The 23,850-nt window shown below is 34.9% G+C and overlaps 1 protein-coding gene across 1 annotated transcript in view; it reads right to left on the bottom strand.

The window, feature by feature from the left end:
* Window positions 1-23,850, bottom strand: part of TRIP11 (thyroid hormone receptor interactor 11) — a 33,637-nt gene that overhangs the window by 5,450 nt on the left and 4,337 nt on the right. Inside the window, exons 4-17 of the mRNA XM_059819405.1 lie at window positions 22,626-22,901; window positions 21,737-21,805; window positions 20,836-21,001; window positions 19,057-19,359; window positions 18,356-18,396; window positions 17,125-17,328; window positions 13,051-16,080; window positions 10,068-10,208; window positions 9,655-9,848; window positions 8,023-8,186; window positions 7,592-7,695; window positions 7,153-7,252; window positions 1,118-1,199; window positions 209-323 (exon numbers count right to left, since the gene is read on the bottom strand). Coding sequence (XP_059675388.1) covers window positions 209-323; window positions 1,118-1,199; window positions 7,153-7,252; window positions 7,592-7,695; window positions 8,023-8,186; window positions 9,655-9,848; window positions 10,068-10,208; window positions 13,051-16,080; window positions 17,125-17,328; window positions 18,356-18,396; window positions 19,057-19,359; window positions 20,836-21,001; window positions 21,737-21,805; window positions 22,626-22,901 — 4,989 coding nt within the window. The remainder of the gene's footprint in view (window positions 1-208; window positions 324-1,117; window positions 1,200-7,152; window positions 7,253-7,591; window positions 7,696-8,022; window positions 8,187-9,654; window positions 9,849-10,067; window positions 10,209-13,050; window positions 16,081-17,124; window positions 17,329-18,355; window positions 18,397-19,056; window positions 19,360-20,835; window positions 21,002-21,736; window positions 21,806-22,625; window positions 22,902-23,850) is intronic.

Genomic DNA, 23,850 nt, shown 5'->3' with positions numbered 1-23,850 from the left:
CCATTCTATTAAAATAATGTTATGAAAAGATTCCATTAAGATCAGCATGTCCCACATAAAAAATGAATTCAGATGAGAGAACAAAAAACATACTTTCCCCACAAGAAGTGCAGGGAAAGTCACAGTTAGTTTAGCAGCAAGTCATTCTGTTTTCAGGCAAGGGTACTGCAAATAAAAAAAGGAAGTTTAGTTTTCTGCAAAGTATTACCTGATCGAGTTCTTCCTTTTTTACTCCCAAGATGCTTCCCATTAACCTTAACACTTCAGGACGTTTATTTTTTGGAGTATGAAAATGTCCAACAAAGAGATTTCTCATCAGGAGCCTGCAGAACAAATGGAAGCTTGTTATACAATCTGCTCTTAAGTAACAGTTGAAACTGTAATATTGATGCATTTATTCCTCATACTCATGCCTAATTTACAAAAATCCAAATAAACAAATCTAATACAAGGAACTAAAAGGTACCTCACCAATTTCCTTCCCCAACAAGTTACGTTTCTGATACAGTAAGTGTCAATTTGGACAGTATTAGAAATATTGTATGCAGTAAGGTGAAACTGAATTGTACATGAGCAAGTCTTGATGCAAGTACTACAATCAGGGAAAATGTTTATTCTAAGATCTTGACTCAGGAGAGTGTTTAAACAGAAAGTTTTGTGCAGTCCCAAATCAAGACATAAGGAGGGGGACAGGGGAACCCATTTGCCTATCCCTGTTTCAGTTCTAATGGCTAAAGAGAAGGGAAAAAAAAAGACCAAGGATTTACACAACATCCAGGTGCTGGCTACATAAAAGGGCTTGCTGTTCACACCTTAGACATTATAACAGACATTAAGAACTTTTATCCCCATTTGCAGAGCTCATGCTGTTGAAGTGCACTTCTACTTAAGAAACACATCACTAATCCAAATTTACATACACATAGGTTTCACTAATCAAAATTACTATTTACAACGACCAAGCAATTGAAAAATGTCGAAATAATCAAGTATAATTACAAGATCACATACAGAAGCCCAGTTCCGCACTACTCTTGCAACTGTGTTAGTTACATACCTGTACATTGTGAGGAATAAAAACCAAAAATATATACTAAGTCTTTCATTAAAGACTTACTTGTCCACTTTTCCTTCTGTGCTGTTCATAAGACTCATCAGTTTGTTTTGCACATCTTCTAACATTTCTTTTCTGATCTCACCTATAAAATGTTATGTCACAGCAAATAAACAGAAATTGAAACTTTGAAATTTGTTGCAAAGCTTATTAATTATACACATGTTTTAAAACAAAAATATGCTAATATTGTTATGGTGCTTTTTAAAAAAAATCAGCTTGATTTTTTATTAAAAAAAGTGTCAACTTAGTAAGTGATTATTATTTGAAATCATAAGCTAAAATTTCTGGAACATTACTCGATGTTAAAGTACAGGAACACACAGAAAATAAATCAATTGCAGAAGGTCTGATGAACTGCTCTGTTCTACCTAGATAATACAGAACTGGAAAGAAACTCTTGATCAAGGTCGATAGTCCTGTGGTGGCAATCTTTTTCATAATCTGACCAAACTGCACATTGGCATCAGGTCTTTTGATCTCAGGACTTAACGTCAAATATTTCCTAAACCCAGCTGTTCTGCGTACTCTACTATCAGGTTGCTAAAGCCTTGAAGTACCAAGGAGTTCTCCAGTCTCCCAGGAGAATTACCAGCTAGCAGATCAACATCAGTAACTTGTTGTGGGTCTCTTCAGTTAGGACTTTTCCCACTCCTGTTAACCAATGCAAACTCTTGAAATAGCACGCTGGGACACTAATGCATCCTAGAACCAGTGCTATGATTCATGATTCAGTATACTGGCAAGAATGGCTCTGCAGAGATTTATGCAAGATTCCCCATACTTTTGGGAATACAAACTTTCAGTTAACAATAGCAGAGATGAAATGCCACGGCTACCATGAACCAAAGATAGGTAAAACTGAGAGGAAAATGGCAAACACTTTCAGTCAGACATCATGGCCTGCAAATTAAGTGAATAGCCCAGTATTATAAGTTAATGAACATGTTGTCTAGGAGTGTGCTAGGAGTCACTACACAGATCTTTTTTTTTTTTCCTCACTGACTCAGAGTTCTGATACTGTTCTGTAGTGGCTGTGATGAAACCGGTTCATCTAGGATATCACAACACTGATAATGACATTCTTGGCCTACAAAAAGGACCCTATTTTTCCTCTCCACAAACCCGAAACAGAAACTATTAGAAGAGAAAGAGAGGAGTTTAGATTCTGCATTCACTAGTGCTGTAACTTTTCAGCTTTCTGAAATTCCTGACCTTAATCAATGATTTGTCTACTATCATCACACTTGAGCCTCACGACATCAGAGTGTTTAATGAGGGAGATACAAATGTAGTGGCACATTTCATTAAAAGGAGCCATGGCATGATATTGTTATATTCACTCTTGCCCAATAATTTCACAGCTGCTGCTTCACACCAACCTCTCTACAATTCTAAAATTCCACTAACACAAATTACTACTTAGTTCAAATACAGAATACACCCAATTACCCTGATCATTCTGCATCAGTAATTCAGGCTTCCTCTGATGTCTCACAAAACTCAAAAATAAAGCTCGTAATAAAGAAAAAAATTCTCCTAAAAGTTTTACTTGCCATAAATATTTTACAACATTCTGATTGTAAGGAAACAGGGCACAAAATTTTCTCTTAATAAAAACTCAGATATACTAGAAACTGGATAAAAGTATTGATGTTTAGGTCTACACAAGTTTGTACAAAAAGCACAGAGTAAAAAGTACTAGAGAAAAACTTATCTCACTTAAATCCCCAAACACAGGATTTAAGAACACTGGCAGTAAAATGTTCTCAGACAAGAAAACAAATAATTACAAGGTACAAAGAATTCTCAGAAGATAAACTACAAATGGCTTACCTCAAGACAGCAAAAATATAATTTTTCACCAAACTGGGCTTCTGCAAGATACTACCTTTGAAGTTACTTTTTCCTAATAAAAGTACAAATCTTAATCACACACAAAAACTTGACAAATATAACATGGACTGTCCATGTGAAGACCAACTCTACCCTACAGCTGTATAAGCAGAAATGACGAACTTTTTCTCCTCTCCCCTCTATAAGGTTGAATGCTTATCTTCAAATCCTATGGAAAAACTGCCGATCAACTTAACTTCCCTATCATTTTAATACTTCTTGGGCTCACACTAATTAAAAGTGCTTGAATTAAAAAACAAAACAAAACCCACAAAAGATCCACTTATCTATCCTGTAGTTAATTTCTAAAAAGCCTCAACATATTTGGAAGAAAAGTGACTTTTATAGCCTTAAAATCATCTGGGATGCATAAAAAACATTCCACTCTAGTTTCCACATGACTTTCAATCTTTAATAAATGTGTGCCACAACTATGTTGACACAACATGGTTCTCAATTAACACCAGTAACTCCATGAGAACCTGCACAGAGTTTTCGTATATATACATCAAAGAGCTAGGCTATGAAAGGGATACAACTTAATACGTCCTGTTCAAATACTCCACATCTTTTATATAAACGAATATGAATTTTAGAGAGTACCAAGTAGAACAAACTAACTAGTGTCATGCTGGGAAAATTCTTACTCAAGGAACATAAGGACTAAGCTCCTTATTCAAAACAACTTAAAAAACAAACAAAATTATATATATTATACAACACTATCTTTAACAACTACATCCATATGCACTGAAATCCATTCCAGTAATGTGACTGCTCTTCAGCACTCCTCTCTCAAACACCAGGGTGAGGCACAGGAGAATTAATCCATGGTTTCAAGGTTTAACCTTACTCAAAATTATGCTACTTTGTAAATGTGGTTAAATAGGAACCCAATACTTGAAGGAAAACATTTGCACTATAATTATGGAATGATAACAGTTGTAGGAGCATACAAGGAAGTTGAGTTGTTATTTGGGTCTTCACAGAGTAAAAGGGAATTAAAATTTAAACTACTAATGCCACAAAAAGATAAACAAACAGCATCTGAAAACAAGTTTCAAGTAAATCTCATGCTGTTGCTATTGCTCTACAAAGCAAGACAATCACAAGTTTCCTTTTCCATTTTTATTTACATGATGAATTTTAAAACAAATGTATTAATAATTTAAATGAAATGTTACTGTTTTCTGTTTTTTCCTGGCAAAAAGATATCAAAGAGGACCAACTTTTAATGACAGCTACACAGCTATATTCCATCCACAGTGACTATGCAACTCTATCATTAAACATACATTTTAAATGGAATATTTCCTTCTAAAATAGAATCTTACAGTTGAAAAGGACTTAAACACATACTTTGCGTGTATGAAAAGGCTGAATAACATAAAAGACCTGAGCCAAAATTCAGCACGGACTGCTGTAAACCAGACATTTACAACAGTCTCCAATAATTTGTTAACCATTTATGGCAATCCAGAAAACTACATCTGGTACATCTTATACTTTTCCATTAAAATCACTTCTCCTGCCAAAAAAATCCATAAAGAAATCCTTCAAAAGATTTGGCCAACAAAACTGTGTCTGGGAATGTATTTGGCCCATTTTCAATACGACATTATATGTTTTCTTGTGGAAGTAGAGAAAATGGAGTGGTCTTTTTTTTTTTTCAATAAAAATTATGATTTATTCTACAACAACATTAAAGAGCTGTTTCCTTTATGCAACAATCCCTTTTCATTTTTTTTTAACAAGTAAATCGCTTGCCAATACAACATAGCTTGATAAAATACTGAGATTCAGGTTTCTCTCAAAGTTCAAACCCCTCCTGCTTTCATACACAAAGGTTTGCCATCAAAATTAACCAGTAATGAAGAGCTCCCCATTTAAGAGTGCCATATTTGCCTATGCCAAAGTTAATTTCAATCCAGGGTGTTTGAAAACCTTTGCTGTGAATGTCTGTAGTGAGACAGAGATATACAGGTCAGTCAATTAAAAAACATCAGCATTTAGTTGTACATTCATGTAGCAGCTTGAAATTTAATTTATCTTGTAAAATTCATATGTGAACTCAGGGAGCACTCCTATGATGCCCACTTGGATGCCAAACTGCACTTAGACACAACTAAATTTAAGGAAGCACACATTCAATTATGTAGTAGAAAAGTTGTAACTTTTTCATAGAGTTCTTGCTGAAATTGTGAATACTTTCAAATGACTTTTCACAGCAACTATTTGATCATACTTAAAGTATGCTTTAAGAAAATATTTATTTCAAGAGTAAGACAAATTATAATTTAAAAATGAATAGCAATAATTAGATGTATATGTTCACAGCAAGAGTTACCACTGCATCCAGCAGATATGATGTTCCAGGTCTTTCCCCAGCAAACCTTAAAGGCATTCACCCAAAAATTTCCCACAGACATAGAGGAAAAAAACCTCAGAAAGTAAGAGCTGTTAAGTAACCACAGAGAGTGAGCAAACCTCTGCTCTTCAAGCTCCCTTTCTAGAGCTGCTTCAGGGACCAATCACAAGTTTTCCTCTGATTTTAGATTTATACCATGTGCTCAGTGAAAGCCTGACCGTAACAGAGGATGCTGCAGTAACAGCAAAATATGGTGACACACAGAAATAAAGAGGGAAAGAGAAAGTAGGAGTCAGCTGGGAAAATGGAGGAGGAAAAGACAGATGAAAACAATGAAAAAAGAAAAAAGCCTAGTGTTCCCTCAGCAGTCGGTACTGTTAACAAGTTTACCCATATCAGAACTGTCATGCAACTAGACACAGAGAAGTAACTTTCCCTCTTGGTTCAATGAAACGTTGCAGACAAAATTACAAATCAGGGCTGAGACATAAGTACAGAAATCCAGCAAAATTATTATTAGTCCTAAATCCTGATTTAGCTAATTCTATGACTCCTTTCTCATAAAACTAAAATTAATGCAGTAATGAAATCAGTGACCCTATGTTACTCATATAGCTATTTTGTCACCTCTAAGTGAGTCTCTGAGCTTATAAATCTTACTGATGTTTGATATTCAAATACACTGTACGGAGATTACCCTTCATTTTTTCCGTTTGATTAGACTACATAGCATAAGGCCATAAAACAGAAATACACTGAAATGATTATCAGTTTTTAGTAAAAGGTTATTCTGCCTTTTTAGGCTTTCCTAGAGTTTTAATGCTAAACATGTTTATGAAAGAGAAGGCTATGTATCTCTTACAGAATTCATATTTCAGTAATGTCAGAAAGAGGAAAAAACACAAAACCACACCCCAAAAGATTCACAGATTCTTAAAAAAATCAAAGAAACATTTATGTTGGAAGGGATGTCTAGATCATCTAGTCCAAGCCCTCTGCTCAAGCAAGATCATCTACAGCAGGCTGTCCTGGACCACAGCCAGCTGGGTTTTGAATATATCCATGGATGGACACTCCGTATCTCTGGGCAACCTATTCCTATGTTTGACCACCCCCACTGTAAATATTCTTCCTTTTCAAAACTGTTTCTTCTGGCAAATTCCTCTACCATCTGGCCAAGTTTTGTCTTCAAATCCAAAGTAATGACATTCATCAAATATTAGATTACTTAATCTGAGAACAATATGAAAGGCATCTTTCTAATTATGAGCAATCAGGAAGCTTATTTGAAATGAGATATAAAAATACAATCTAAAGATGTGTCCAAGACCTTCACAAAATCTCTTCGGACCGTCTCACATCTGTGCAAGAGCTGCTCCCTCTACATCTCATACCAACAGCACACCCTTTCTCTCTACCTTACTGTATTCCTGTGTCTATGTCAAATAAGGTAGTTACTTTGGAAAATCTGACAACAGTTAGTATTTCACAAACTTAAAAAAAAGACACTTACAGAGCTAAATCAAGGGCTTTCGTGTTTACGGGGCAGGGGGGGGAAACCCCAACTACTACAGGACTTTGTTTTGAGAAAGATCCCTAACAGAAGGTAAATACACTTTTTCAGATTTGCTTTATAAACAAGGAAGTCCTCAAAAGGTGGCACAAAATTAGTCTTTTCCTCACAGGAGATGAATTTGGTAAGTTTCTAGGAATATTACATTGTCTCCTCAACTGCTTGGAATGTTTTAAGCAGAGATAAAAAAAATTTACTTACCTTCTTTCTTAAGCTCTTCAATCTGTTCCTCTTTGATGTCAAGCTGCTCAGTAAGCCTTGATGCTGCATCCAGTGCAGCATTTGCCTCTCCTAAACTTTCCTGAATAGAGGGCAAGAAAGGGACAAAAAGAGAAGCAAGGGAATTCACTATCACAATTATACTAGTACAACACAGATCAAACCTAGCAGATGCAGAGACTTCAATCACTTGTTGTTCAGAATAACTGGATTGTTAACATCCTCAGAAAATGGATGGTCAGCAGAGGAATGCTACTTTGCTGACCTTCTTTTAGTGTCCCCCTCTCTTCCAAGTAAGGGAATAATTACATAACTTGTTGTATTCATAGACAGTAACACTTAACACAGCAGTTAAAACCAAAAAATTTGATCAAGCATTAGCATTCAGTTTCATAGGGTTCAATTTCATTATTTGGCCCACCTGCAGTGATACAACTTTTTCTTCTAAGTTTTCTGCTTTTTTCCTCCATTCTGCAGTCTGTTTTTGGTGTTTCTCCAGCTCTGCTGAATACATAGCTTTTTCTTCTAAAGGGTTAAAAAAACAAAACAAAAAAATCTTGATTCACAACATCTAATTGTTTTTGGGATACGCAATTGCAAAGACACAGCATTATCATATCTAGTCTTCATGAGGTAGAGGTGGAATTCAAATTTCATAAATGGGATACGGACCATCAGTTTTCATAGGGCCAGAACTGTTTTTATAAGTGTTTTTGAAAGACAACAGATTCTGAAATTCAAGCTATTAAAAAGGAAACCAGTTAACTAATATTTTAAAAGCACCAAAATATGGTGACTAATCCAGTTGAAAAACACTTGTTGCAATCTTTGCTATTTCTTGACAAAACTTACCCTGTTGGAATTGCTCTAGTACCATCTGCAGGTTGGCCAGTGACAATGCATACTGCTTCACTTGGTCCTGTGAAATGGTGAGCTGTAGCACAGTTTCATCTCTCTGCTTGGAAACCAGGTTTAATTGCTCTTGCAAAGATTCAACTTGCAGATTAGCTTGATGACTTAATGAAAATAAAATACATTATTTATGAAGGCAATAACAGAAGTCATCACAGAGAAAATTAAATACCAGCAAAAATAGCTTACCTTTAATTTTTCAGCTTGAAAAATTGAAGGCATTTTTTCCTGATTCCTCTTTAAAAAAAACAACAAAAAACCACCCTAACAACAGATTTCAGATAAGTCTGCTAATAAAATTTTAGCAATCAAGAAGTAACTACTTTTGTTTGAAGTGCATTAGAAAAAGAAAAAACTAATCTTTGTTGTTCATTATTGTAACAGTATCTTTACCAAAAAAAGAATCTGTATCTTGCCAATTGTCTGCTTCAATTACTACATGAATCAATAGGTCTTTCTACCAATTTTTACTTTTAAAGCCAGTCTCCAAGAACTCAGTGTATCTTGTTCCATACTGACCACTGAATGCCCTATTTAACTTCCCATTACGCAAAACCACTACAAACCTGATGTACTCCTATGCCAGTCTCTTTAAAGAGTGCCTATCTGATGGGAAATAGGCAGTATTTCTTGAAAGGTATTTGACAAGTTTGAAGAATGAAGAAACATTCTAATGCACAGTTTTTACACAACCTTCTCCCAGCTTTTCCGCTTTCTCCATAACTTTTCACAACAAATTCTGCTCAACTCAGAAATCTCTTTGCTGAGAACATTAAGAGCAGAATCCATCTTTGGCACTTAAAGAAAGACGAAAGACCACAGCCACATACGTATTTTTTTATCAAATACTTGCTCATTTGGACAACTGTAGTAAGATGAAAAAAGAATTCTTTTGCCCAATATTGAAGCAGTCAAGACAGGCATTGAGTAATTTTAATACTTGGGTCTTTGCTGTTCTGTCTGAAAAATGTGATTATGGCAAATAAATAAAAAAAACCACAATTGGCTCTAGCTTCCCAGATTCTGCTGCCCGTGAGAACTTCAATGCATCTTGCTTTTTATATATATATACACGCACACTAAAAAGAAAAAAGCTTACAGCAGTGTATACCTTCCATGGTATCAGGTATAAAGTAAGATGTGTATTTGTCTCAAAAGCAATTCACAAAGCATGACAGTCACATCTGTGCATTAAAGTGTATAAAATAAGACTCTTTCACACTGAATGAAGCCTTGACTTAAAAGCAAATTAGATCCATCTTTCTTGATTTGACAGACAACTAAATCGATGGGTTGAGAGATTTTTGTCATTTCTAGTTCTAAGCACTGTCAGAGATGTGAGATTTCAATAGTTGCTACTAAAAGGACAAATACTTCCTTAAGTTCTCAAGAGTAGCAAAGTATATTTCAAATCCCTTCCACAACTGAGAGTAACAAACGTTCATATCTTTGTTTTCTCAAATGCTTAGCTTGTTATAGAATGGTAATTCAGTAAAACAAAGCCACCAGTACCAGTCCAGCTAACTGTGATATTTATAGCCAATGCCACTGCTGTATAAATTAAAAGACTACCTGGCATTCTCCACCGCAGTAGATGAGGACACGAGTTTTTCTTCCAAAATCAAAACTTTCTTTCTTAGCTTGACCTCTCTGTCTTCTGCAGCTAAAGCTTCTCGCGTGTAGGAATCTTCCATTTCTAAAAGGTGATTACGTAACCTCTCCAGCTCCTGATTTAGGCGCTGCTCTTTCTCATGCAAATGCTGTATCTGTGTAGAACACACCTTAAGTTGCTCGTACTGTCACCTTTCATAAAAATAATTTAAGCAAACTTAAAACATGTCCATTGAAGCACACTGCATGTGTACCGATTTTAAATGCTTTTTAAAAGTGATTGCTACCAAAAATAATCCTGAAAATATTACAGATGCAATTTCTTATTCTTTTCTCTTTTATTTCTTACAACTGTAAATTATTTAGTGGTGTACCTCACTCTGCAGGGCACTGCTCTCCATTTGCTTCTGTTTGAGTGCTACCATGACTTGGTCTCTCTCTTGCTGAAAAGTAACAGCCTTTTCCTGCATTGATTTAACTTCATTTAACAGTTGATTCAGTTCTCCTGTCTTACCCTGTTGAAGACACAAACAAGCATTTCAAACCCGGCAAATTGTTTTACCAAAGCAGACACAGTCTTTATCCAGGGGGGCGTAAAGACAATACTGAGCTAACAAGGAAAAGGGCAGGACACCCATGGCCCTACAGCACAGAAAAACATTCAGGGAAAATATTTTGAAGTTATTTCACTCACATGTTACAAGACAAAGTACAAGTTCTTGCTAAAAGACACTATACAGATGCATTGCCTTAACTGACTGCTATGAACAAACAGATACCTACGTATCTCTCATCTAAAGATAGGTATTATGTACATAGTGTCTCAGACACTTGTATACTTGAAAATTTCTCTTTTCCCCCCAGTGTTTGGAACCTATTCTCTGTGATACCCATTTATTAGGCCATGAACATGTAAAACATCAGCCTAGGTAGGTCACCTTGTCTTAAGAACTAAATACATGAAGAAATCTTTAAAAACAAACCACAAGGTGACCTCACTCCCAAAGATTAGCCTTCAATGAATCACAACAATGTCCATGCCATTTTCAGATGTCAAATTTAAATGAATGATGTTCCCACTTGCATGCAATTTACTACAACTTTACATCAGCATATAAAGGAGAAGGGTGAGTATGTCAGTTACACATAATTCACAAGTACACGTGAATGCATTTTCAGTTATTTGAAACTTTTCAGCATGCTCTTTACCTTTTGTCTCATATGTTGTTTTGAAAGCAGTTACTTTTATTGAATATGTTGGATAGAAGTAAACAAATCTTTGTTTTTTTCACTAATACTTATGAGCTTCAGTTATTTGTTTTTATTAATCAAATTGAATATAGCAAAATTCTTTTTGCAGTAGAACCATAAACCTGCAGGCAAACCTTCAAAACTGTTTGAATACTGTTTTTCCTAGTTCTCCATGGCAAACACAAAGCACGTAACAGGAATTTCTCCTATTTGTGCAAGAAAAATGTCCAGACAAATGTTGCATGCTTGTAAAACTGAAAGCCCAAGCCACCAGTGAGTGAAAGTCTGCAGGCCAAAGACATGCAACAGAGAACCTAGCCAGACAACGCAGATTTCCAGGAGCTGGAATAAAAAAAAACCCCACCAAAACAGTAAGAGTATGAATTTGTAAAGTATTAGTATACTTTATATGAGAAAGACTGATGAACATATAAAGTCCCAATGGTAATTCAAAGCTATTTTTCACAATGTAACTATAGACACAATAAAACTTCTCATTGTAATTCTATAGTATTTCTTCAGAACAGGATAGGGAAACCTCTACTATGAGTAAACAGAGGTAAACATCTGTCTTAAGTCAAACTTCTCAAAAAAAAAAATCTTAGATTTTCCACATATATTATGTCAAAGTTGAGACTTCAAATGATAAATTTAAAAAGACACATATTATTAAATGTAATTAATATTTTGCTTTTCCAAATACATTACATTGCAGATTTAGTTGGTAGTTCGAAAATGCTTCAAAGAGATGTTCCAGTGTCTTACCACCCTCACAGGTTGCCCAGAGAAGCCATGGATGCCCCATCATTGGAAGTGTTCAAGGCCAAGCTGGCTGAGGCTTTGAGCAACATGTGGTTGATACCTAGTGGAAGGTATCCCTGCCCATAGCAAGGAGTTGGAACTAGATGATTTTTAAAGGTCCCTTCCAGCCCAAACCATTCTATGATTCTATGAATTTTTTTATTATACTTACAGCAGGGGAAAAAAATTAATGCCAAGATACTTAGCAGTGGTTTGCATAAATACCACTCTCTGATAATGGGCAATGCTCATAACTTTGGAAAATGAAAAGGGATGCTAAAGGCAACAGGGAGAATAAGAACAGTATGTATGGAGGGGGACAACTGTAAGAGAAGATTGAAGAATGGTGACCAGAACCACCAAGACAAAGAGAATGGGGACCTGGACAGTACAGAGGAAAGAAAGAAAATTATCTGTTTGGAATTAATTACCAGAAAAGACTGCCCACTAGGACATACTCACTTTCAGAGCCCACAAAGCAACCCAAAAATATCTACATCATGGAGTTCTGCTGTCAAGTGTTTGTCAAAACTACAGGAATACTTTTGAGAAATAAGCGTTAAGTACAGTGCAAAGAGAAATGGCAATTCACACATTACTTTGTTAACTCCAGCAGCAGCAGTTCATACACGCTGTTGACCTGTGTATCAATGATGTCACATAACCCTTTGCTCTTTTAAAAGAGATTCTTCCTCAAATTACATACGTGATAATTAATAAACCACTGCAACTATTCTCTGAACATAGACGTTGAAAAAAGTGTAAGTTTTTCCATATGTCAAATTCTGGAGAAAGAGCCACTAATTTAGCTTGTCCAATCTTTTTTTTTTTTTTTTTGCAGTGGAGTTTCTCCAGTCATAAGAGCAAGATACATAAACCCATTAATCTCACAGGGATGTTGTGAAGCAATCGCATTGGAATAACAAACACTAGAGGAAAGCACATTGGAAAATTCATCCTGCTGGCCAACTCTGCAGAAGTTTCAGCACCATACAGTAAAAATAATATAGGGCACTTAATGAACAACAGGGCCAAAGCAAAATATTAAGCAACTGTTCAGTAAATGAGCAATTTCCAAATAAATGAAAAATGTAGTTTATAGCTGCACAATTAATAGATAACATTGTAAACCACTCACCTGCTGACTTTTAATTTCTTATCTTTGTAGGAGGAGGATTTTTGTTGTAGTGTAATGCAGTAAGGAGTCACAGATGGATTTCGGGCAAATGATGGCTACATACACACAAAAATGCATTACCATGTGACTTAATTTTAAAAGATATTCATAAATATGAATGTACATACCTGTTCTTTTTCTTTCAACAGCTTCTCAAAAGCAAGAGCTTTTTCCTTCATTGAGTGAGACTCAAACTCTTTCTCTTTCAGCATCATTGAAAATTGCATATTAGTCTCCTGAAGTGCTCGGAATTCTGTTTCTTTTTCCCTACACTTTGCAACTATTTTTTCATTTTCTTCTTTCAGTTTTCGAATATCCATTTCAAAAATTAAGTTTCTTTCTTTAAGATTAGTCACAGCTTGCTTCAAAAGCTCATTTTCATTTTCCTTGTTACTAAGATTTTCACTCACAGAAAGTAACTGATCACTTTTAGATTTAATTAATATATCTTTTTCCCTAAGTGATTTCTGTAAGGCATCATGTTTTTCTTTGATCTGCCTCATCTCTGACTCAGTCCCTTCTTGGTTCTTTCTTTCCATCTCTGATACTGTAGCCATAGAATCAGATAATCGTTGATTGTTTTCCTGAAGAGTCCTAATAGTTGAATCTTTTTCTTGCAACTTTTTTTTCAGTTGTTCCAACTCCTTTTGAAGGAGTTTAGACTCATCACTGAGTACTTCAGGAGCACTGTATTGAACACCTGAAAGCTGTGAAACAGTGGAGGCCGTTGCCACAGATGGTGTTACTAAATCAAGTTTACTCAGGAGAAGATCCTTGGTGTTATGAAGCTGTCCTATGCTGTGTTGAACTTGTGCTAATTCCTGACTAAAACTTTTCAGCTTTTTCTCATTCTGTTCGTAACTCTGAATCAAGCCATTATAATCTACCTGCAACTTTGAATTACTATCGCTTTCAACTGAAATTTGTGTTTGAAGCTTGTGTAACTCTTCTTGGAGGTGAGCTGACTCATGCTGCATGTTCTGAACTGTGGTTATTACTTGTTGCTTCCACTCTTCCATCTTCTTTACTTGCTGTTTTAGTTTATCACGTTCTTGCAGAAGTTCCTCAAACTGGTTACTGTTAACACCTCCTGACCCATTATCAGTACCTGTACTGGATGTCTGCAAGACAGTCAATAAGGTTTGGCATTTTTGACTCAGAGCATCTATTTCAATATCTTTTTCTCGAATGATACGGGATAAATTCTGAATGGTTTCTCTAGACATGTCTTGACTGCTGTTTTCAGATCTATTAGATAACTTTTGATTCTCCTCCTGCAACCTTACTAAAGCTGCCTCTTTAGCAGCGACCATATCCATGATATTACGATACTCTGTTTTTAACTGACTGTTTTCTCTTGTCTTTTCACTTAGAACTGCTAGTACTTGTTCTCTTTCCATAACATAAGCTTGCAGCTGCTGCTGAAGACAAAGCACATCCTGCCTATAGGAAGCTGAGGAAACTCTAGCATTGAGAGCTTCTATTTCCAAATCCTTCTCTTGAATGATCCGAGTAAGTTTGCCAACCTCATCCTTAGACAACTGATCAATTTGCTGACTTAAAAAAACATTCTTTTCATTTAGAAGCTTAATCTCCATCTCCCTTTCTTTGATACCTTTTACCAGTCTTTCAATTTCAGCTTTAGATAAGTCATGTTTTTCATTTCCATTTTCTCCGTTAAGAGTCTGAACTTTGGTTTCCTGAAAAATATCAGAGGAATCAGTCTGAATAATCTGTCTCTCTTTCTGCAACTGAGTTTTAATTTGTTCAATTGTTTTCTGCAAATTTTTAATTTCCTCATCCTTCTCTAAAGAAAGTCTTTCATGTGTGACATTCATTTGCTCACACTGAAATTTAGACTCATCTATTTCCTTTCTTTGCTCCTGTAAAGACTGCTGAAGTTGCACTGTTGTTTGATTCTGATCTTCTATTGTTTTTTTGTGAACTTCTATTTCTTCTTCAAGATTATTCTTTATCACTTTCAACTGTGTTACCTCACTTTCAAGTTCAATAATAATATCTAGAGTTTTAGGCTCAACCACAGGCATAGATCTACTCTGCTGATCCTTAAGGCGTTCAATTTCTTCTTTCAAATGATTATTTTCTTCCTTCATGACTGCAAGACTTCTGTCTTTTTCCTCCAAGTTCTGTTTTAAGACATCCTGCTTTTTTGAAGCTTTCTTATATTCCTCAAGTTCCTGCTTCACCTGTAAGGCTTGATTTTTAAATTTTTCAATAAATACCTCTTTTTCTTTTATGAGTTCTGTCAGCTGCTTTTGTCCTCCTAAGCTAGTAGTCAACATCTCTTTTGTTTCTTGATGGTCAATTTCCATCTGCTCAATGCTCCTTTTAAGTTCAGCAATCTTAAAGTCTTTCTCTTGATTGAGTTTAACTAGGCGCTCATGTTCAAGCTGCAGTGCAGTGGTATCCATACTACGTGCATTTGATAACTCCTCAATAGTTTGCTTGTACTTATGTGCTTGTTCCAAAAGCCTCTTCTCTGTCTGGTTTAATTCGCTCTCTAACTGTCTTTTTTCCATTTTCAAAGCCTCCACAACAGTATCTTTTTCCAAGCAAACTTTATTTTTCTCAGAAATGGCATCACTTAACTTCTGGTTTAGTTCTTCAATGGCTGCTATTAGCTTACCATTGTCTGTTCTGAGACCAGACAGAGACTTCTCTAAGACTTCATTTAGTTGTTTACTTTCCGAGATGTCATTCTGTAGTTTTGCAATTTCTACTTCTCTTTCTCTCAGAATCAGATCTTGACAAGCGTAGTTAGATTCCTGGTTACTTTTTTCTGTTAACTTACACAAGGACACAGAAAGTTCCTGCTCTCTTTCTTTTAGTCTCTGCTGCAATTCTCCAATTTCTTTTTTATTATGCAAATTACAGTCCTGTGCTTTCCTTAATTGTTCCTGAAGATCTTTAATATTATTTTGAAGCTGCTGCTTACTTATATGCAAATCATTAAGTGCATATGAACATTGGCTTAGTTTTTCTTTCTGACTATCTAACTCCTTAATAGTTTCCATCTTCTCAATTTCTAATTCTGATACTTTCTTTCTTTCAACATCTATGTCAAATTTCAGCTGTTTGATGATACTATCAGTTTCTGTGTGTTGTTTTGACAGCTGCTCTTTCAGTGTAATCATATGCTGAAATGAAAACAAACAAGAATTCATTAGGAGAGGAGAAGCAGCCAAACTATGCATTTCATTAATTTTTATCCTCTGAACACTAAAAAAAAAATTGAGAGGAAACAAAAATGACTGGTATCAACTAGTCAATGCTAAATTAATTACAATGAATTATCATATAGGAATAATTACATTTCACTAAAAACAAGAACACCATCTCCCGCAAAGGAACCCTAACTACCTAAATCAAGGAACAAAGAGAGAACTACCTAAGAAAAAGAACTGTCAGAATTTGTTAGGGCAGTTGGAATGGGTAGGCAGCAAACACCCATTACTTGAACAGGGAGGCACAAAATTTAAAGTAACAAATTATAGAAGTGAATGCATTATCTGTATATTCCATTTTCAATTTCTTGTTTGAGCGTATTTTTAAACACGCTTGCTGGGATTCGTTTCATAGGAAAACACTTTAAATGTTCAATTCCATAAAGTAAACCAATATTGAAAACACATGGCTTGCAACTATATGTTTACAGAATCAGAATAATGATAAAAAGTTATTACTCCATTTTGATTACATATAATCGGTGACCTTTTTGGTCCACAAATGCTCATATTACAAAGAACTTGTAATAAAGTAACTTAATTATTCAGCATAATTAAAAATAATGAAAGGAAAAGAAAAAAGTTTAAAAAAATCATTCATGTTATGCATACTGTCATACGACAGAGGTCAAAATATTAGCAGGCTAAAAACCATTAAAAGTCTTGCAAGGAAAACTCAAGTAGTATTTAACTGGACTTCAGAAAGTAACATCCCTTAAGGATAGCTGACATGCCGTATTATTTCTTTCTCCGTAACAAGTGGGTTTCTTGCACTTCAAAATTTTGCGTTGAGACAGTAGATATGGAGAAGCACTGGTCACAATATTCTTTTTAAGCCTCAGAGGATAACTTGTATTTCCCTGCTATCTATGTTCAAAGATCAAATTAAAAGATAAAATAAATGTTTAGGTTTATGTGTGTTTTAGCAGTTCAATAACTAGTTGCAATATTTATTACCTGAGTAGCTTCTTGATTCTGCTTGTCTAGTTCTTCCAACTCCACTATTAATGTTTCTCTTTCAGCAATACTTTCGTTTAATTCATGTTCTTTCCTTTCCAAATCTTGTCTTAACTGACTTAATACTGAGTTTTGATCCTCAGTATAAGCAGAAAAAATATTCTCATTTTTATGTTGTGCACTTGTCAGTTCCTTCTCAAGTCCCTTAAGTTAAAAAAAAATTCCCAATATTAGACTTTATCTTGCTGAAAACTTAGAAACTGTTTAGATTTGAAATGATTTCTTCCCCCCTGCCCCCCAACAATCAAAAGCAAAGCATGTATTTTTACGTTAGAATCTCTAAGCCTACATTAATATTATCCAGTTAAAAGTTCTTTACTGTGAAGTAAATGTGTATGTATGAATGGTAGAGACAGATATTTTCTCATCACTAAGTTTAGGAGTACAATTTACAAACTTCTGCACAAAAAGTCACAGCCTGACAAGAAAAGTTATATCCACTTCTGAGGTACAGATCCACAGCTGTGATAAACTATTTTATCTCCAAGAAATACCCTAAACATATACTATGCTGCATGGTGAGACAGGAAGTTTTAATCAAGGACACTTGAATAACATCCTTAAGAAAAATGCCACGGGAACTCTTGAATGCATGCAAAACACAGAAGACCTCAGCTGAAAAATACTACTGGATACAAAGTAAACTAAGCCAAATCTCTGAAACCTGAGTATATCAAGCACTAAATGAACCTTGCGAAAAACTAAGTGTGTTCCAGAGAAACTGCATGTTACACTGCTTAACTTCATCAGTAAGACTGAATGTAGTATTATTAGAGTACTACATGGCGGCAGGGAGATATTTTACAACTGATAACAGTGTCAAAACTGAAACGTGCCAAAGTACAAAAGGTGAAAACTGACAAATCTTACGGAACATACTATTAATACTTTAAAAATGTATGTTACAGCAGCCTAAGTAGAAATGGGATAGGTGGAACTCCACTACTTTTCTTTAACAGAGTATGCTGTGTAGTTTCACAAGTCAAAATGTATAATTTCTGTCAATTCCACATAAAATTATAAAATTAATCTACAATTATTTCCTTGATTACAAGGTTATTTATGTAGAAGTGTGAATGCTCAAAAAAAGGTATAGTGCCAGAACATGTGTTTTCCATCAGTTACTACTGCTATGACCTTTTATGTTGGCATAATTTAGAAATTGTTTTACCTGATTTAAACTTGAAAGTCTTGCTATTTCATTTTCTGCTGCTATAATGGAAAACAAAAAAACCCATAATCTTATTACTTTCCAAACAACAATAAAAACAAATCATTCTCCCACCTTGCCCCAACAGAACTCCTCCGACCAGCAGAAAATAGTTTCATAGTATTTTGTGATGAAAAGCACCAGTGCTATAAAAGACTCAAATGCACCATGAATCACCACCACAAAGTAGAGCATTACTTTTATAACTGAGTCCAATTAGGAGGACTTTGGTACTACAGTGTATCAGTTATGCAATATTAAAAGATTTTCTACATAGAGATATACTTCTTAAACAGATATGTTTCAGTGTTTCTTTAAGGAGAAGATATTAGCAACAGACCACCTTCACACACAGGAAGTGTACTTTTAGAATTTAAACAAACAGCTTCTATTGACATTTACTTTTAAGGAAAGAAAAACCTATCAAACAGTTGGCAGACATAACTACTTACTTAATCAGAAACCTTTACGATAATCATGCTAGTCCTAATTATGCCTCCTTTTCTGCTTAGCCTTCCCTCAATGGACAACCCTTTTCTAAAGCAACAACTTTTAAAAGGTACATATTCTTATATTCAGTTCCAAATTCTTAAAATAAATTCTGAGCATTAAAAGTGAAAACCTGTGAAGATACACTAAAAATAAAAAAATCATCTTTGTACCTAACAGTGCTTGCTGTAGTCTGACAACATCTTCTGGTAGTGATGTTTTTGATTGGAGCTTCTTCTCCTGTTCTTTCAGCAGAGCACCTTGCTCTGCAACAGAACTTTGAAGCAATTCTTGGTCTTCCAGAAAAATTTTGTTTTCTTCTTCAGAAGACGACGATTTGTGATTTAATTTTCTTATTTCATCCTCTAGGTCCCTTACAACCTGCAACTTTCCTACCTTTCCTCTTTCTAAACTCTGAGCATTTTTTTTATGTTCACTAATTTTAAAGTCATCCATGGTATCAGCGCTCACACCATCTAAAAAGCAAAGAAGATTGTTTGCAGTATTAACCAAAGCCAGCACTGTAGATCTTTCACTTAAAAGTCTTTTCTTCCACACCTCCTCCTGATAGAAGGAGATAGTCTAAACCAAACATGATCATCATCAACAGAAAGCTTACTTAAGTAGAATTAACAACTGAAGCAACGCTATACATATTACTGGTTTGATAAGCAGCTTTTCAAATACTTACACATCCCTGGCTTGAAATAGTTTTAAAAGGTAAGTGTTGCAAGACATACATTGTTCACAATTTAATTAAAATATACATGACCCCCATCTCTCTTGGTGAGGAGATGACACAAGCTAATTTATCAGGATTTGGAATCCCTCAGTTTTCTAAGAATAATTTATCAAACCCCAACTAATTCAGCCTGACGTGAAATCCCTCTTTATAATATAACTAATTAAACTTCAAAGGTTTGCTGAATGGTTGTCATAGAGAAGAATTTGCTACATATTAGTACATCATTTGCTAAATGATGCACAAAGTTTTTCATCTAAAGCGATCATTTTGCAGAATTGATGTTTTCACAGATCCACCATACTATCATGACATTCATAGCTCTGTACAATCCTCACAATGCAATTTCCAGGTAAGTTACAGAGTATAAGGAAGTGTAATAAAAAATGTACAGAAAAAAGTTAAATGGAAGCACACTGCTTGTGAATTCATTTCAGTGTAAGCTCAAACACTTCCCCCCGCCCCAGTCTCTATTATGTTGTCAAACAGAACCAACAAAATAAAAATATAAAATACTCTAATTCTTCAAAAGCTGTGAGTAGTATTTATTTTACAGATAACTTGTAACACAAAAGATAGAGGATTCCTGCCTTTGACTTCATTAAATTAGTCCTGCTGGTGCATGTATGTGCAGTATATATAGTACATGCAGTAAAAGACAGGTTACATCTTAACAGGCATCTGATTTTAAGAAATAAATTCCCGATCAGTACTACCTCAGAAATTAAGAGGCTGTGAAAATATTTCCGTTCTTTCCAAGAAGAAAATGGATCTCTCTTTCCAAAAGGAGAGTACATACTCTTTAGAAGTCTGAGTTTTTACAGGTAATAAAACAGAGGTTTACAGGCAAATCTTACATATTTGCGCAAAGAAGCCCCTAAAGGAAACTGAACTGACATGACTATTTTTTTACAGAAAAAACGAGGAAGTGTAGAATTCAGAGCAAAACATTCAATATGTGTAGAAAATTACCCTCTCAACTGATATATGTCAGAAGATGAAACACTATCATTCCAGCGTTCAAGCCAACCACAGTGAATATAAGATACTAGGACACGCATGTGTCAAACATGAAGCTGAACTAAAGTTGAAATTCAAATTCCTAAACATCATGTATTTGATATCTATTACACTGTTACATACGTATTTGATGCTTTAACCAAAATTCACTGTACATTAAATAAAAAAGAAAGCAAGTGGTAATAAAGACCTTGCTGTAACTGATTCTCAAGTTCTTCAATTCGCTCTTCATATTCACCCAGCTCTTCTCGGTGTCGACGATTTATCTCTACTAGCTTTTGTCTGTGTGCATCCTGCAATACTGAAAGTTCATGTTGATGTTCATCTATTTCTTGACTTAAATTCTGTCTGAGCTCCTAAAAAAATCATTTGAGAAACAGGATGGTAAAATACAGTACAGAAGCTAAAGAAAAAATACAAAAGAAAGATAAGAAGTTTTCCCTAGTAAAATTAAAGGATTTACTAAAGGATTTTTATTAAAGGGTTTCTCACAGGAGAGGTCAAGCTTCTTGGCTTTTGTCAATTTGGGGTTTTTTTAAAACATGTTAAGAGACATTCCTTTTAAAAATATGTTTACACAAACAGTATGCTCTACACAACAGAAAATATTAAACCAATGTAGAGAGATTAAAACTCTTTCATAGGAAGTGGATACACTAGGACATATTTCTAGTAACTTTCAAGGATGACATGCAAATCCGTATTTTATATCTTCAATGAAAAAAGGCAAGATGTTTCTGAGAAGGGAGAAGAAATTCCTTTGTGTATCTAAAATTCAGTCTCATAAGTCATCAACAGGTTCTGAAAGTGCTTTGCCCTCATAAATAATAATGTCATTCTTTTAAGCTTGCATACTGTATTCATCAAATCATATAAATACCCTTTCTCAGAATAACTGATTGTTTTTAAATACAGCACAGCAACATTTCACTCAGCAGTACAATTACATGCCCACATGCATTTTTAATAGAGAAAACGTAAGTGCTAGTGTTGTAAATATTTTAACCACTTTCACAAGTCATGTGACTGTATGCAAAACCATGAAGAATAAAGCATAAGAGAAGACTAGTTTGTCAAAGTTGTCATCTTACCTTAACAATATTTTGCAGTTTGCATATTTCACTTTGTTCAGCATCATTTGTCCCTTGCACTTTAGAAGACTGAGAAAAAAAATCACATATCCATGTGAAAACTGTGATAAATACATGTATTTTTCACGTAAGTGTTTCCTCTGTTGATACAGTAGAAAACATCAAAGCTAACATGAAGCAAAATTCAAATCTACAGTAATTTTGATCAAAAAAAAAAAGACGTTTTAATGGAAACATTTTAATTTTCCATGGATTTTTTTTTATTATTACATGCAAACGTGTAAAAGTTTGGGGTGAGGGGTGTTACTGCAACTAATAAGAGAAGAGAGTTGCTTAATTTTACTTGAGTATTTCCACATGGGAAAAGTATACCTCTGAAATCAGGCTATAGCTTGAAAAATGATAACTTATATCAACAATAGCTTGAAAGATTATATTCTTTCTTGTCTCAGCAGCAGACCATGACATATCAAGGACTGAGAGAAGAGTAAGTAAAAACAGTATGCAAGTATTCAACTATCACTTCAAACAATGTTGTGCTGTCAATAAATAATCAATATCACAGCCAGGAAGAAGAGGAGTATTTTTTGAAAGGCTGCACAAAAATGAAACCCTGAAGTAATATTCTAGGTGAATGTTTACGAACCCTTTTTCCTAACTTGACAAATCATGCATAAAAGCATCACAAAAAAGCATTTGGAAGTTAGTCATTGAATGTGTCCCTAGTCATGTGACAGCAAGAACATGACTAAAAGATCATTAGGTTTCAGCTTTTCCATCAAATCATGTTGCTTCTGGAAATTGTACAGCATGAACTTGCAAAAGACCCACTCCAAAAACATCAAATGCAATGATAACACTAATTTGGAGGCGAGAGGGGAACACTCACCAGTGCAATCTGCTTCCAGTGGTCAACCTCAGATTCAAGCCTAGACACTTCATTGGACAATCTGTTTATTTCTTGTTGCGACCAGATAATATCTCCAAAATCCATGTCATCTCCCTCAAAACCTGAGGAATGTCTGACCACCGGAACATAGGAAGCTGATGTAGAGGCTGGTGGCAAAACACCAGCTCCTAACTGCGCTGACTGAGCAGCCGTCTGTACTTTCTGCAGTTGTTCCTGTAGTGCATTCTGTCTAGCTTTTAGATGGCTGATTTCCACCTGAATATACAGAAAACAATGCATTGTTTCAACAATAAGAATATCAAAATACACTCTACTTTACCCCTTGTGGCCTTATGAAATGTGAACCAACCAAACAACTCCCCCCCAGCACAAAATACTGATCACTTTCACTAAAAAGAAAAGGCAAAAAACCCAAACACCCTCCTAACGGAGAAAAGCAGTCTTAGCTGATGTTTTACAAAGTACCTCACACAAGGACACATATTAAAAGTTTTAACAGTTTTCAGTTAAGTAAAACTTCAGTAAAAGTGTTCGCTGATTTTTTCAGCAGCCAAGGTACCTAAGTACTATAACAAGATTCAGGCTAACAGCTTGTACAAAAAATTTAAATATTTAAAGAGAGTATTCAGATATGAAAATTAAGCAATATATGATGCCCTGAGTTATTTATATTACATTTGATTTCTTTTACACTTAACAACTCAATGTATTGAAAATTTACCTATTTACAATAAACTGGATTAGCTGCATGTAATTTTCTCTTAACAACTCTGTTATTGTATTTAATAAGCAGAATTCTATGCATCTCAAAATTCTGCTTCCTCTAGTTCCCACAACCATTTACAAACAAAGCAGAAATAAAACTCCTTTTGTGTAATGCTAGGCATACTGGCAACTTTCTTCATTTAAAAGGCTATGACATCTCATGTTACACAACAGGTTATAAAGCTGATGTTTCCATCACAAAGGGACACTTCTCAAATTATGAAAGCTAGTTCTGTTCCCTTTAATTGTATTATGTTAAGATAAATAATTATGATACCTACAGACAATATAACTGCTTCAAATAAGAATTTGCTCCTTGAAAGTAACCAAATGAGAAAATACAAAGCAGCTTCAGTGTCCTTTCTCACAGTGATCCCAGAACAGAAATTCTGATATATGCACGACATTCCCAGAGAGTTTTCTCTTGTCTCAACCATCT

This window comes from Gavia stellata, chromosome 7 (genome assembly GCF_030936135.1).
Source record: "Gavia stellata isolate bGavSte3 chromosome 7, bGavSte3.hap2, whole genome shotgun sequence".
NCBI lineage: Eukaryota > Metazoa > Chordata > Aves > Gaviiformes > Gaviidae > Gavia > Gavia stellata.
The sequence above is the reverse complement of the archived record's forward strand: the minus strand, read 5'-3'. Positions and strand labels throughout refer to the sequence as shown.